Source organism: Mus caroli, chromosome 3 (assembly GCF_900094665.2).
Source record: "Mus caroli chromosome 3, CAROLI_EIJ_v1.1, whole genome shotgun sequence".
NCBI classification, from domain to species: domain Eukaryota; kingdom Metazoa; phylum Chordata; class Mammalia; order Rodentia; family Muridae; genus Mus; species Mus caroli.
Genome location: NC_034572.1, coordinates 27990764 through 28006286, shown reverse-complemented (window position 1 = coordinate 28006286; position 15523 = coordinate 27990764). Strand labels below are relative to the sequence as shown.

The window sequence follows — 15523 nt, the reverse complement described above, 5'->3', positions numbered from 1 at the left end:
AAAAGCAACCTGAGAGAGAAAAGATTATCTGGCTTTTCATTCCAGGTTGCAATCAATTACCGTAGGGAAGTCATGGCAGAAAGCTACAGCACCACATCCACAGTTAAGAAGAAAAAGAAGATACATGCATTCTTGATTCTCACTCTTAACTAGCCTTCTCCTATTACTATTCAGTATCCCTCTTTAGGGAATGGCACCACCCACAGTAGGTTGTGTGTTGGCACCTTAGTTAACAATCAAGACAATCCCACACTGACATGCTCACAAGCCAACCTGATCTAAATAATCTCTTATTAAGACCCTCTTCCCAGGTATTTCTAGGTGTTTTGGAGTTGACAATTAAAACTGGACAGCACACTAGCTTTATTGTTTTAACCTTAAAAATTATTCTTTAAGTGTTGAAATGCTTAATTAACAGAGCACAATATTCACCTTAAGAGAAACCAGCAGTGTTTCCGTGAATTAATGAATTGTATACTGTTTGATTATCTGACATGCATTTTGCTTTGTTGTCAATGTTTAGTAATATCGTAACCCAAACATTTCACTCTATTTCTTTTAATAAAACATCTAAGTAAAAGATTTATTCAACGATAATAAAGTTAAATTTTAGTCATAAAGTAAGCAACAGAATTTACTTAAAAGTAAAATATTAGCCGGGCAGTGGTGGCGCATGCCTTTAATCCCAGCACTTGGGAGGCAGAGGCAGGTGGATTTCTGAGTTCAAGGCCTGCCTGGTCTTTAAAGTGAGTTCCAGGACAGCCAGGGCTACACAGAGAAACTCTGTCTCGAAAAAAGCAAACAAAAAAAAGTAAAATATTTTCCAACATGGCCATGATTTTGAAAGAGGGTTTTGAAGGAAAAATTGAGAGAGGGAAATGATAGAATTATATTATAATCCCCCCAAAATAAACAAAATATTTCTAAGCAAAATATTGCCTTATAATTTGGTTCAAATGGATCACATAATAAAATGTAATTTTTAAACACTAAAACTAGAGGAGGTAAAAAAAAATGCAACTCAGGGTATTTTCAAATAAAGTTTTAAGACAGTAATCCATCAGAGCTGGGTAGAGCTTCCTGCATCTGTGTGGCAACATCTATTGGCCATATCAACTGACCAATCTTAATAGGCCACAACTCAGTTGAAATTGTCTAACTGAATATTTGATTACCAATAAAATAAAACAGCTCAATTGTCCTTTGGATCCTGATTTACAAGAAAGCCCTTCATAAATATCTCTACCTACCCTCTTCTTCCATAGCAGCCCCAGTTTCTGTGTCTGCTGACATATTTTCCTTCAAATTCTCCAGATTCAGGTTTCTGACTTAGAATCAGATGTGAAGATAATGTCTTGAGGTGGCTTTGCCCTCCCGTTCACCTATGTCCATGGCCTTCTTCCCAGTGGTGATGGTGCTGGGCCAGCATAGCCTGAGTGTCCACTGCTTCAGATGTTAATTCTTGGCATTACTATCAGTCTTGGTAGCATTACAAAATGTTTCTTAGATATCAGCATCTTCCCCATTTAGAAGACACAACTCTGGAAGGAAATGGATCTAAATATCTAAGTTAAGGCTTTCTAGGGAGTTCTTGAAGCATTTAGAAAGGCTACTGATCTCTTCATGGGTCACTCAAATTCAGTATGAAGTCCACGATGCCTACATGACCATCCTGTTGTACAGCAAGCCAATTAACTTCATTAAAATAGGTACACATTTATTAAACCACTACTATACCATGCACAAAAGCTTTTTAATAAAATCTCTAATCTCATAGCAGTTGTAGTTCAATGAGAAGGAATACATTAAAACTAAGATGGTGGTACCACATAAGCATAAATATGGAGATAACTCCAAAAAGGTACTCACTGCCCTGCGCTGAAGAAGGTTGAGGTGTACCCATTGTAAGGACTCCTGCAAAAGAAGTAAGCATCCATTACTAACATGGGGCCTATTTGCATATGTGCTTGGAATTGAAACCAGAGCCTTGCACGTGCTAAGCACATGTTCTGTTACTGAGCTACATCCCCCATGACCTCTGAACTGATACAAACACTGAGAAGAGACCATAGATCAATGAAAATGGAAACATAAAGATGTGAACAGAACAAGACAAAATCCTCACTCCTAAGGAAATGGCCCATCTAAACTCACCTGTGATAATCTGGTTAATCTAATAATCTGATTATCAAAATTACAAAGACTTGACTCAGTTATTCACAAAGAATTAGAAACCTTTGTGTCACATTGTAATAGCTCCAATGTGCTTTGTACCCTAAGATTTAAATGAGGGAAAATGATAAAGTGTTTTCAAATGAAATGAAGTAAATCTAAAAGTCAATAAACCTTCTCCTGCTGATGAGTAAGGAAAGAATCCATAGCATACAATTTGAAAGTAAAGATTAGAGGGATTGTTTTAGATCCCATTCAATTTGAGCATTTCCTCTATGACCTAAAAGATTTATTTATTCTTAAATCACAAGAAAAACCATCTTCTTGTGTAAGAAAGAGAAGAAGGTATGGGGAAAGCTGACCCAGTCTAAACACTTAAAAATGGCACTTCTGAGACTAAAACCATGCTAAGTCCATAAACTGGAGATACAATTCACTTGGACTATGAGAGATACACATGTGTGTGTGTGTTACGTTCTTGCAGAGCCATTGTCTCATTTGTCAGCCATTTTTGAACAACTTTTTCATGAAAATTCCCCACTGGAAGCTGTGGAGGATATAAATAAGTATAAGCTGCAGTTGCGTCTATGCTCAGACTCTGTAAGAGAATCTTCCTTTGTCTTCATGATCTCTTACCTCATCTTCTACATCTTCATCAAAGCCCAAACTCTTTCTGACCATTTTAATGGCTGTTCCATGCTCTCTGTCATCTGACCTTTCATCATCTTCACATGGAACTCCCCAGCACCACCCCGCTTCAGCCAGAGCACCGCCACACTGATCCAGCCTGGAAAACGCTAACTCTAAAAGCTGTTCATTGTGCCTTCTTGTTTTGTGTCTGTGGAGCAAAACCCCAAGATTGCCATAATGATATGAGGTGACTGTCACGGTGTTTCCATCAATCCTGGAGTCAGCAGTGGTCACTGGACACTGAACATTGAAGAGGCACCGGCCTGCAGACACAGGGTCTAGAAGACTGGATAGCCATGACTCTGAGCTGGGTTTTCAGGAATCCTTCTGAGCCAGCATCTCCTGGTTCCCTTTCTTCCTGTACTGAGTGAACCCAGGTGGCCATTGGTTCTTCCTCTGGTAAACCCATCTGAAATTTGAATAAGCGACTCAGCAACAACAACAAAATTCTATTGCCTTTGACAAGCATGCTTGCCTCAAGGGGGCTCTTATTCAGTAGTGCCTTTCCCTTGTCCTTGTCTTTCCATTTACATGTTGATATAAACAATGTTTTTTCTGGGATTCATCAAATAAATAGGATGATTTTTCAGCTTAAGAAATTATCTACAGAAGTTGAAGATCCCGATATTCTAAACTGTAGAGACTCAGGACTATTCTGCATGCCATGAGCACAGAATCAGGATTCAGGCATAAATTTATTGCTCATCACTGTTTTGGAAAGGGGAGTACCAGAAAATAGTTCATGAAATATAACTTGTATTTATCTATATTAAAAGTGGTACAGCTTGAGAATTCCTACTCTGAAAATCTAAAGTCTGAAAATTCTCTAAGATCCACAAGTAATCATGCTTCAATATGAAGCTACAAGTAGAATCTCTGAGTTAAAACAGCAGGTCTCAGCCGCAATATAGGCAGACACACAACACCTATCACATAAACTTACCTCCAGGCATGTGTGCAAGGTGTGTGTGACACAAAAGTGAACTTGGTGTTTAGATAAAGGTCCCATTCCTAAGTCAGCCCCTTATGTTTCCTTGACATTTCAAGACCAAACAGTATCAAAATTCTTCTGTGAACTAAAATGCTACAGTGAAGAAATACTCAAGTCATGTTTTTTTTTTAAACCAGCACAAAGAGAATTTAGTTACATATAGATATCTGTTCGTGAAATTAAACTTTCCTTAAAAAGTTGTGATTGTCAAAGAATTGGGAGATTCACTCTTTTAAAGTGACGGATGTGTTGCGTCTTATACACATGAGCTGAAAGGTCAGGGAGAAGTAGGGCCATGGCTGGCAATCACAGCATGCTGCTTAGTGATGCAGCTCTGTTAGAGAAACACTGCAGCGTACCGTGTGGTGCTATGTTCAATGGTGACCTGCAGCCTCCGTAAGTCTTGACTCTGTGGCATCCACAGGAAAGATTCATTTCATTAAACACTGAGCGGGGGAACAAATGGCATCAGGACACTCAGCATGACGTCTGGGTCCTAGACACTGTCCCCTGCATAACACTTATACCCAGACTGCTGTATGAGAAGCTGACCCAAACACAGAATCACTGTGTCTTAGCAATTTTGTCATTTTCTGGTTTATTTATGCCTCACCAATGATTTCAAAGTACAGTTTAAGATCATAAAATGGACTTTTATGCCAGAAACTATTCCAGCTAATTCCTAAACTTGAGTTGTCCAAGGCATTTTTAAAAATTCAAATGCCTTACCCAGAAACTACAATGAGCTCATAGACCCTCAACACTTAAAACTGTTTCACAATAATAAGCATGGGTGATAGCCAAGGGGAATGGGAACAAAAAGCAAAGGGACCAGAATTGTGTTCATAGGCTAAAGTAATATCCTTTAAAATAAACAAATTAAAATGGTTAAAACCCACAGCCACCTTAAACAATGTGATTTCCAGTGAAACGTGTCTTTGTATGTAGTAACATTAAAACTAAAAATAACTGAAGAACAGGTAACACCATTAACTGAAACACTGAAAAGGGGTAACCTCTGTGATATCCCTCAATAGTAGCCACAAATATACATGAGGATCACATGTTTAATTCTCTATAGGAAGCGCTAGTGGAGGTGTGAGGTTTGGTGCATTGAAGTAACAATGGTGTGCTTGGATGTCCTATCTGATGACTGTGGCCCACTTTATTCACCCTGAGCCAGAGGAACAATGGCCTGATAATGCAAGGTGTTCTAAAATACTTGGAACCTCGGCAGGTTAATTATTAAAATTCTAGATGCTTTGAGGCACATCTTTTCTTGACAAGTAGAATCAAACCTCTATACTGTCTCCCAGAAAACCGAGACTCCCAAGTTCTTTTCTCTCTTAGCCATAGAAAACATGGGCTCAAAATGAAGCACAAGAACTAACGTAAAAGCTGCTCACTCGCAGCGATCAGAGATCCCCTGAAGCAAGCTCTCAGAATCTCAAGTCTAATTGAAAGGTTATTAAGTCATAGAATGAACTAGTGGCAGCATAGGATTACACATACAGGACTCTCTTCCAACAGACTAAAGGTTTTCACAAACACCTACTAGATGCCTAGACAGATAATATAACAATATTTTTTCTCTCAAATAAAATTGTTTCTGTCCTACAAAACCATTCTAAGGAAATGAGGGGGTTTGTTCTAGGCACCTTGAGCTATTAAGAAAGGGAAAAAAATCAATCATGTTCATCCAAACAACTGTGTGTATACATCTCACCCATAGACATCAAGCAGCCAGTCCTCGTGAGAACCCATCACCATGCAGTCTGAAGCCACTGTTCCAACTCTTTCTAGAACTTTCAGTCCAAATATAGAGTGGCGTTAGCCCATGGCAACTGTGGTAGAACAGGTGTCTTTTCTCGCTGTGTTGAAATTAGATACTTGTAAAGCCACGCCCGGAGGGAAAGAAACAGGCTTAAGCTTTAACACTGAAGTTGGCTGCATCAAAACTATGTTAACAGTGCTGAAGGCTCATTCCTTCCCCATGGTAATGTTTTGTTTTCTCTATGGCCCTACCCCATTATTTATGTTTGTGTTTATTTCAGTAGGCTTGCTTGTCCCCTTGTGTTGCAAGGCTGCGTTTTCATTTACAAGCTTCCGCAGTTCAACAGAGAAGCCCTTTGACACCCGTGTCCATTTGTTCTCAGCTGGTGAATGAGCAACAAGAGAGCAGACCCCTCCTGAGCCCCTCCATCGACGACTTCCTCTGCGAAACCAAATCTGAGGCCATTGCAAAACCAGTGACATCCAACACAGCCGGTAATTCATTTCTGACTATGCTCAAGTGGAGTGCATTTACCCTCACATGCAAATACTTTTCCTCCAGGAATCTTACTAAAGCAGGGGAAGGGTTGCTATATTTATTGATTTGTAGGTGTGGACATTTGCATATTGAAATATACCTGGAGGTCGAAGGACAGCTCATGAGAAATGGTTCCTTTCCACAAAATGGGTCCCAGTGATTGAACTCAGGTTGTAAAGATGGGCAGCAAACACCTTTACTGCTGAGCCATCTCACCAGCCCCTCCCTCCTTTAGGCATTTTAAGTGGGGGATAATGTTTGTAACCAAGTGACTTTGGGCTGTATACAATTCAGCATAAATTAATACATGACTTTTGATATACTAAGAAACTATACAGTTTTGCAGGCCTTAAACATGCTGTTGTTCTCACTTAAGTTCTGGTACATACACTTCTGCATTTACCTCTCTGTATTCCAGAATCCACCATATTCCAAGGAGAGCTGCTATATCAGAGCTAGATTTTGCAAATTCAGCTTGACGGTCCAATTATTTTTGCAAATATTTTGTGAAACACAAGTCCAACAAAATAAAAATGTGATCTTTTTTTGAGTCACGTTAAATGGTAATTAAAATACCCAACAGACACGGAATAGCGTAGAGCATTTTAAATGTGTTCCTTGATCGCTCATGTAAATTATCTGAACATTCCAATTCACACATACACTTCCTGGAATTAAACATTCTCAATAGAATACCCTCATCTGCTCAGTGCTTGGCACATGTAGAAATGAGCATTCGTCAATGTGAGGAAAGAGTGCTGCCTGCCACTGGCCAGATCTACAGTTCTCCAACTTGCCTCCTTTCTGAATCTACCTCACTGGGCCAACATTCATGTTCAAAGATGTGCTCTTCAAATAATAAGAAAGGGGTGGTGTTTAAGAGTAGAAAACCAGAGATTATAATGAATGGGTGGTGCCAATCAACATGATCTCTGCCTTTCTTCTTAAAGTAGTCCCACGTTTCCACGGTGAACTCCACTGGCAGGCAACTTACTTTTTCACTATCTAGAATCAAGTGAATAAAATCAGACAGGAAAAAAAAAGTGATGTTTTTTCAGACTGCTAAAACACTACAGAAAGAGAGCACATGGCAGATGGTGGCAGCAGAGGTAGATGCTCTGAAGGTCTGGGAGATGAAAACTCATGTGTGCTCATCCCAGCTCTGCATCTGGGGCCAGCGTCTGCCTTCCCCCATCTATCTGGTAACAGTAGCTGAGCCTCGGTTTCCTTATCTAATAACAGACGATTCTTACCTCGGAAACTACTTGAGAAGATGAATGACTCCATCCAGGGATGTGTTGACAGTGGCAAACTCTAGCCAGGGAGGTCATCCTGATTGATATCAGGGGACAGCTTCTTGACACCTCCCTCTTTATTGCTTAATGTCACACTCAGGTGATTGCTTTCTAAATCCAGCTGTCACTTGGAGTGCTCAGGAACACTGAACAGTGCTTGCGGCATTCGAAGCAGGACATTGAGTGAATTCAGTCTAACAGATCTGATTAGTCCTAACCTCTGAAGCTGGGGCTCAGCCCTGTGAAACTGCAGGGCTATCTCAGAAAGTACAGAGCCTGTGTCTCTCAACTGCAGGCAATCCCACAAGGGTCAGGGGACTAAGGGAGCTCACCCTCACCTTCAGTTCCCACTGATGAAGAAACGAAGCCATTTTGGAGCAGCCCCGCCCTGAGGGCTGGGAAGTGGCTCAGCCAGGAAACACTGGCTGCAAAAACAGAAGAACCTGAGTTCAATCCCAAAAGTCCTGTTATAAAAAACTAAAAAGTGGACGTGGAAGCTTGTAATCCCAGCCCTGGGGAATGGGAACAGAAGGCAGGGGTGGGGAAGGGTCACCAACCCGCCACAACTGAGACAACAGATGACAAAGTAGCAATCCTCTCAACATCAAATCAAGGTGTTGGCCAGACACTTCCCTGCAGGTTCTTGGGAAAACGTCGTTCCAGGACACTCCAGTCCTTTCTATTTGTCCTTTGGTTGTAACAAGGGTATGACTCCACTTTTCATATGGTATTTTGTCTGTGTGCAGACCATATTGTATCTGTCTGCACACCTACCTGTATCCAAATTTCCCCTTTGCATGAGGATATCTGTTATCCTGGAACAGCGTCCTGGCCTTCTCCAAGACAGCTTCATCTTTAGACATATTTCCAATAAGGTCACCTTCTGAAGTATGGGGGCTTCTACCTAGGAACAAGGGGGTGGAACCCCATTCAATCCATAACATAATATTATGAATCTTTTATGCCCTACAGTGATTTCCAATCATACTGTGTTGGACACATTGTTTTACAAGCTCAGAACTATAGCTCAAGGCAAAAATCACTACATTTTTTAATCCCTAACGAGTATAGTTCTTATAAAAATCAATGCAGAGTAAACAATGTAAGAAATATTTTTCCAACATGATGAATTTTTTTCTAACAAATTTTTAAAGAATATATTTTTATTGCTTAGTAAGAGAAAATAATTATGTATCCATGATTGATTTTTTTCTTTCTTTTTTCTTTCTTTCTTTTTTTTTTTTTTTTTTTTTTTTTTTTTTTTTTTTTTTTTTGGTGTGTTGCAAATTGAACCCAGGGTCTCCTACATGCTAAGTATTCATAGCCGGGTTTTTTTTTTTCGATTTTTTTAATTAGATATTTTCTTCATTTACATTTCAAATGCTATCCCCAAAGCCCCCTCTACCCTTCCCCCACCCTGCTCCCCAATTTTTTTCCAATTTTTGAAACACATTTTCACTAAATTGTCCAGGCTGGCCTTGAACTCATTCTGTATCCTAGAAAAATTGTGATTCTCCTATTTCCCAAGTACCTAAAATTATAGACAGCTGCACAAGACCAAGCAAAATCCTTGATTTCTTTAAAAAGCAGGTACATCAATATTATATGCAGACTGATAATAATAAATGTCCTGAAAGCCACTGAACAACGGATATTTTAATTAGCAATAATTACGCCTCAGATAAACCTCATTGGCTACGATACTGCCACTGCACAAAGCTTACAATGGATATTTTAAATGATTGTCATACATATAGTGTGACAAAATTTGCAAATCTTGTTGTATAATTTATTAACATTGACATATGTTAAAACACAGGGCAGACTCTTTGTCAAAATTCAAGAAGAAAATGAGGCCTTTGCGATGATTTTTGGGGCCACATAATAGCAAGACATTGAGTCATTAAACCAACAGTTACTTTGGAAGGAACATTTTTCATAGTTTATAATTTTTTATCTTTCTGTTTCACTTGGAGTTAATATACCTATGTTTGGAACTTCCATACATAAGCTACATAATAAAATATCTTAACTATATTAGCATCATTCTTATGAAACTCACCTGGCCATGAAGCTAATGACATGTCTCAGAAAAACTTAGAAATCTGGGAAGCAGGGGCTGGAAATATGGCTCCGCTGTTAAAGTTGCCAGGCAACCTAGTGTGAAAGCCAGAGTCCAGATCCCTCAGGCATTGGCCTGTAATTCAGATGAAACAGGGTCTCCAGAACAGGCTAGAAGGACCCAGTGTGCTGGCAATCTCTGGGTCTCAGAGGGCCTTCCTCAATTAATAAGGAAGATGAGCAATTAGAGGTTATTCCTGGTATTAACCTAGAATGTCCACATACGCCCCCATGCAGAGCAGGCATACACCACACACACACACACACACACACATGCAGAGCATACATAGACAACACATACACACATGCAGTGTGTGCATTTACAGCATTTACAGGTACAAATGGAAATAGAAGAGGAAAACCCTGAAGAGTAAAATCAATGACATATTCCAATAAAGGAGAAAAGGCTGGCTTAATTCTTTAAATAGAGTTTATCTATTTGGTAGATATATTTGAAAGTTTCTATGGTTACATGTCTAAGTCATGCTCCATCATGCAGTGTTAATAATGGTATGTCTTCCACCAACTTAACAAAATAAGAATTTTCTGTTTCTTTTGGCGGGGTCTCACTATGTGGCCCTGGTTGGCCCATTACTCAGAGATCTGCCTCTTCCTGTACACTTAGTGCTAGGATTAAAGTCAGGTGCCATGATAAGTAGCACTTTCAGGAGAATATATATATATTCTATATATATATTCCTATACATTTGCAGTGGCCTGGGAGAGCCTTCTGGTTTCATAGCCTATCAATTTTAGCTGTCCTCGAGATGATTAGAAATGACTGTTTTCACATGTATTGCCTACACTTGTCAGGAAATGTTAGCCAGTGGAATTTAGTTATCCAAAAAAGACAGTTTCTGAAACTACCAACGTGCCTCAAACCTTACAAACTGCCAAATAGCCAGGGGGTTAAGGGGCAAGGGGAGCTACCATATTAAGAGCTACCTCCAGGCTCAGTTGAAGTCTCAATAGGTTTTAAATGGGATGCCTGTATTTGAGGCTCAATGGGAACACCCACTGTGTTAGCGTCTTATTGCTGCACTACAAAACAGGGCACTACAAACATAGCAAGTGAAACGGTGTGCCTCTGTATTTTAAATTTCTGGAAGTTGGAGGCATCAGGAACCCAGCCCTCTCGGGTCAGAGACGTTCATTGCCTTGCTTGCTCCCACTTTGCAATTGTTGACTTAGGCTTCATCAAAAGCAGCTTGCATCTCAGATTCATCGTCACAGTCCCTTCTCAGACTCTGACCCTCCTGGATTGTCCCTATGAGCACACTTAGATGACGAGACCCACAACCTGTGTACTGTACGTGGTGACTATCGGGGAGCTGGGTAGAAAAGGCCACAAATGTAAAGCTAACGTGCTTGGGAGGTATTTCCTTGGTCCTGCCCTCACGTGTATATACACATGCACACTCTGACTCACATGTATATATGTACATGCATACTCTAATTCACATATATATGCACATGCATACTTTGACTCACATGTGTATACATATGCATATTCTGACATGCTCTCTTGAAAGCAAATGATTGCTGTACTCTTACCTTAAACACAAAAGTTCTGGGACCCAAACCTTCATGTGTCTAGGAGGGTGTTTTAAACTGGATCAAGGCAGTCAGTGAAGCAGCAACCCTTCTGGGCTCAGACATGCCTGCTTTGAAGGGCTTGAGCAGCTATAAGCCTTCTTCATCAGCCTTGACAACAGGACACTTCACACAACAATGCACTGTCTCCTCCAGAAGCCTAAGTCTGCCCCAACCATCTCTGCTTTCAAAGCTATCATCCTAAGGGCTTCCCAGCTTCAAGGCCGTTCAACCTGTAAGACACTGCTTGCATTAAATAGGCAGTAAGTGGGGCCTTCATGAATGTCTGGCTCCAGCTTCTCGTCTACACAGAAAACAATGAAGGCACAGAGAACAAACACAGAAAGGACCCATGATGCTTTCAGAGTGGACTGTATGACTGGCTGGCTTGAATTTTCAGTTCACTCATTCAGAAGCAGACAGAGATTAAATTAAACCCCTGGCTACTATTTTGTAGCAAATGTACTTTAAGAACCCAAGTTCATGATTCCTAGAAAACTTGCTTCTATGAAAAGTTTAGGGGCAAAAGGCTAATTCTTCATTGTTTGTACAATTGGTAAAAAGGCTGTTCCTTCCATCATAAAGAGGTCTCATTGGGCCTAGACTCCCTGCCACTCCAATAGTGTCTAGAAATTTCATTTAATCACTCAGGCTGCCTGCTGTGCTTAAATGTGGCTTAGCACACCACTGACTCAGTTCTGGAAGCTTCTTGCCACCCACTTTGTTCCGACTCACAAGCACCTCTCTCTCCAAGCAGATCATTGTTGGAAACTGGCTCCCATCTTCTAAAGAAAACTCCACTACGGCGAGCTGACACCTTCAGACCATTTTGTGATAAGTTTACTTTATAGAATCCTCCGTGGAGACAAAACCTTTGTTGCTTCTTGTTTTATCCTCAAGAACATTTGTTCTTTCTCACTGTGTGTAGATTTGATTGTGGCTTGAAAGAGAACAGAAAAACAAAGCTGGCAAAGACTAAATAAGAAAGAATTGGAATTGGGGAATTGTTGCCATTTGGTCTCTCAAAAATGTGTGTGTGTGTGTGTGTGTGTGTGTGTGAGAGAGAGAGAGAGAGAGAGAGAGAGAGAGAGAGAGAGAGAGAGAGAGNGAGAGAGAGAGAGAGAGAGAGAGAGAGAGAGAGAGAGAGAGAGAGAGAGCATGCGCCATGCACACAAGTGCACACTTGTGCATGCACACACATTGCTGGGAATAAACCAAGCTGGGCTTGTGAGTGCTATGCAAACTGTCCCACCACTACACTACCCTCTGCCCTGCCTAAAATGGCATTTACAGAGTGAATAGTTAGTGTAAGCCTGCTGCTTTGTGTTATTGGATCATTTAATCTTCATCCCACATTTATAAGACTATTGATTCTCCATTTTCAGATTCGGCAACTGGAGCTCAGGCTGCCCAGGAAATCTAGCTCAAGGCACATTAGAAGTATGATGGTTAGGGACCCATTTCACTCAAACACCAGAGACTCTTCTGAGGATGGCTAGCTCATGTACAGGACAGACTGCATGACTAAGGAACCTAGCCTTGTGAGCTCCATGGAGCTCTGCCAAGTGGACACCCAAGTGGAAAGCAGGTGGAATGGGGTTGATCTGTCAATCACACCCAATCTCCACCCAGAGGACAAGTTGAAAATCCATGGGACTTGTAATTGGGAAAAGTGCTATAGTGGTTGCTTGTACATTGTGGGGGATGGGGGGATGGTCAACACAGGGACTCCACTATCCACTCTTGCATTTCCCAAGCTAAGGGAAGACTCCTAGATAGCTACCAGACCAATTGCACACTTGGCCTCCAAGAGAGGAAGAGCAGGAGGAACTATCTCTCCTTTTGGCTTTCTGGTTCTCAGATAGAGCTAGCCAAATATGAGTTGCCCGCACTCAGAAAAAAATAGGTCAGAAAGCTGGCCTAATTAATTCTGACTTGCCTGGGTTTGCATGGGAACATACTCTTATTTCTGCCTTCTCTAAAGTACTTAGTACAATGAAATCAACCCACTAGGAAATAAAGGTGTAGCCATTTTATAGCTGGTTGTCTGGAATTACAATTGGCATATTAAATGTTGGGGCATCAGCACTCACTCCTGTTCATCAACTGGGTTATAAAACCCCTTCCCAGTGAGACCCAAACACACTGCTGACTTAATCCATGCTATCAACATAGAGGCTACATGGGCCCAATTGATGCACTTACTTTGGAAAAAAAATACTGGGGCTAGAGAGGTACGTCAGCTGGTGAAGTGGTTGGCTTGTAAGGACAAGGCTCTAGGTTCCACCCCCAGAAACCATATTTAAGAAAGAAAAGTAGAAGAAGAGTGGACATGGTGGTATGATCCTAGGCCTGGGAAGGCAGAGATAGGCACATCTTTGAGGATCAAAGGCCAGCCAGACAAATCTACTTATCCAGTTCCAGGACAGTGTGGACTTCATCTCAAAAAACAAAGTGGACAGTGCCTAAGCACAACACCTAAATTTGTCCTCTGACATCCACAAGCAAGATGTGTCTCCACCCACACCCTGAATCATGAGTACACACATACACACACACACAAACAAAAAAAAAAAAAAAAAAACAAATGAATGCATAATAAAAACTACAGGAAGTAAATGGCTTCTCTTGCCTTCTTCTGTCTCCCATAGTGTTGACCACTGGCTTGGATCTCCTTGACCTGAGTGAACCCGTCTCTCAAACCCAAACCAAAGCCAAGAAATCTGAGCCCTCATCAAAGAGCTCATCCCTCAAGAAGAAAGCTGATGGCTCTGACCTCATCAGTGCAGATGCTGAGCAGAGAGCACAGGCTCTCCGAGGGCCAGAGACATCATCCTTAAATTTAGGTAAGGCAAAGGTTTGCAGCAGCTCTGGTTTGACCTTGTCTTGTTGGTGCTGATAGGACAGGCAAGTTCATAGATGACTTTAAAACAGTGAACATATGAGCAGGAAAGATAAAGTTCTTTCGGGAAGCTGGGAAGAGTATAGCATCTTTTGTGCTTAGATGAGTAGTCATGAGAGCTCGGCTTCAGGAAAGAAGTATTGATTCATTCACTTATGTGTTCTTCCCAATGGACTGAGCTTGGGATGGGTGACAGACAATTCTCAATTTTATCCTGAGAGCTAAAATTAAAGGAAAGTGTACATCTTGCTTTCTAGGAACTCTCAGTTTAACACAAGTGAGAAACAAGGGAGACAAATAAGAGCATCAGGGGACTTGGGGACATTCAGACAAAACATCCCTAAGATAATGTCCAAGATGGTGATGACAGCTATCAATACTCTTCAATGTCAGCTTGCAATATCCAGGAATCGGAACCACTTGCTTACATGTTTTACCTCATCATTACAACTCTAAAACACGTGAAAAACAGGCTCTAAAATTTAACTTGTCCAAGATCTCACAGCTAGTAACAGAAAGAGATGAAAATGTGGACCTAACCCTAGTTAACTTCGGAGCTCAAACTTTTATCTACATACTCCACATCCCCCTGAGAAAGGACAGTTTGCTTCTCAGTTCATGCAACTAGACAAATCAAGCAAATGTGTGTGCTTCTGTGTGGTGTGGTGTGTGTGTGTGTGTGTGTGTGTGTGTGTGTGTGTGTGTGTGTGTGTTCATATGCCTATGTGTACATGTGCATGCATGTGCATGTTTGTGTACATGCATCTATGTGTCAGGTAAATGCATATAGATTCATAAAACTAGGTCTTGAAATTAATTTTACTTAATTGATTCAACTGTAAAAGCAATCTTATCTTAATAAGTCTTGTTTTTATTTAGGTATATGTGTTTCATTTTAGTCTCGTGTGCATTAAGAAGGTAAATCTTAGCCTTGGGTCTAAGACACATGGACTGCGTATAGTTTGCCTGGAATCTCGATCTTAATCAATCCCTTTTTTGTCTGCTTGGTCCTGGGATTTCTCCTCCACTTTCTTCTTCCTTAGTAGACATTCAAACACAACTGGAAAAATGGGATGATGTCAAGTTTCACGGTGACCGAACAAGCAAGGGGCATCTCATGGCAGAAAGGAAATCATGTTCTTCTAGAACCGGGTCCAAAGAGCTTCTGTGGTAAGATGTCCTGATGCTCCTGAACATCACCTTACAATGACTTTATGGCTGTGATTGTCATGTCTGGAAATAACCAGTGAGCTCGGTTAATCCAGATACCTAAGGAGTCTAGATTAAAATAGATGTCTAGATCAAAATAGAATAACAATCTATATGCCATCACTTCCACAAATCACTTTTGACAACTTGAAAAGGGAAAGGAAGGGGAAAGGGAAAGGAAAGGGAAAGGGAAAGGGAAAAGGGGGGAAGGGAAGGGAAGGGAAGGGAAGGGAAGGGAA

General features: G+C 40.9%; 1 protein-coding gene and 1 pseudogene across 22 annotated transcripts in view; one reads left to right on the top strand and one right to left on the bottom strand.

Annotated features, from left to right (window-relative positions):
- The window catches only part of Pex5l (peroxisomal biogenesis factor 5 like), a 203636-nt gene that overhangs the window by 128734 nt on the left and 59379 nt on the right, over window positions 1–15523 (top strand). For 12 of the 22 annotated variants that reach the window (XM_021157192.2, XM_021157188.2, XM_021157189.2 and 9 more), the window contains 3 exons: window positions 6010–6121; window positions 13825–14019; window positions 15122–15245. In XM_021157192.2, coding sequence (XP_021012851.1) covers window positions 6010–6121; window positions 13825–14019; window positions 15122–15245 — 431 coding nt within the window. Of the gene's footprint in view, window positions 1–6009; window positions 6122–13824; window positions 14020–15118; window positions 15246–15523 lie in introns of all 22 variants that reach the window. The other 10 variants (XM_021157190.2, XM_029475058.1, XM_029475062.1 and 7 more) reach the window with 1 other exon arrangement.
- Window positions 9025–9180, bottom strand: LOC115030825 (annotated as a pseudogene).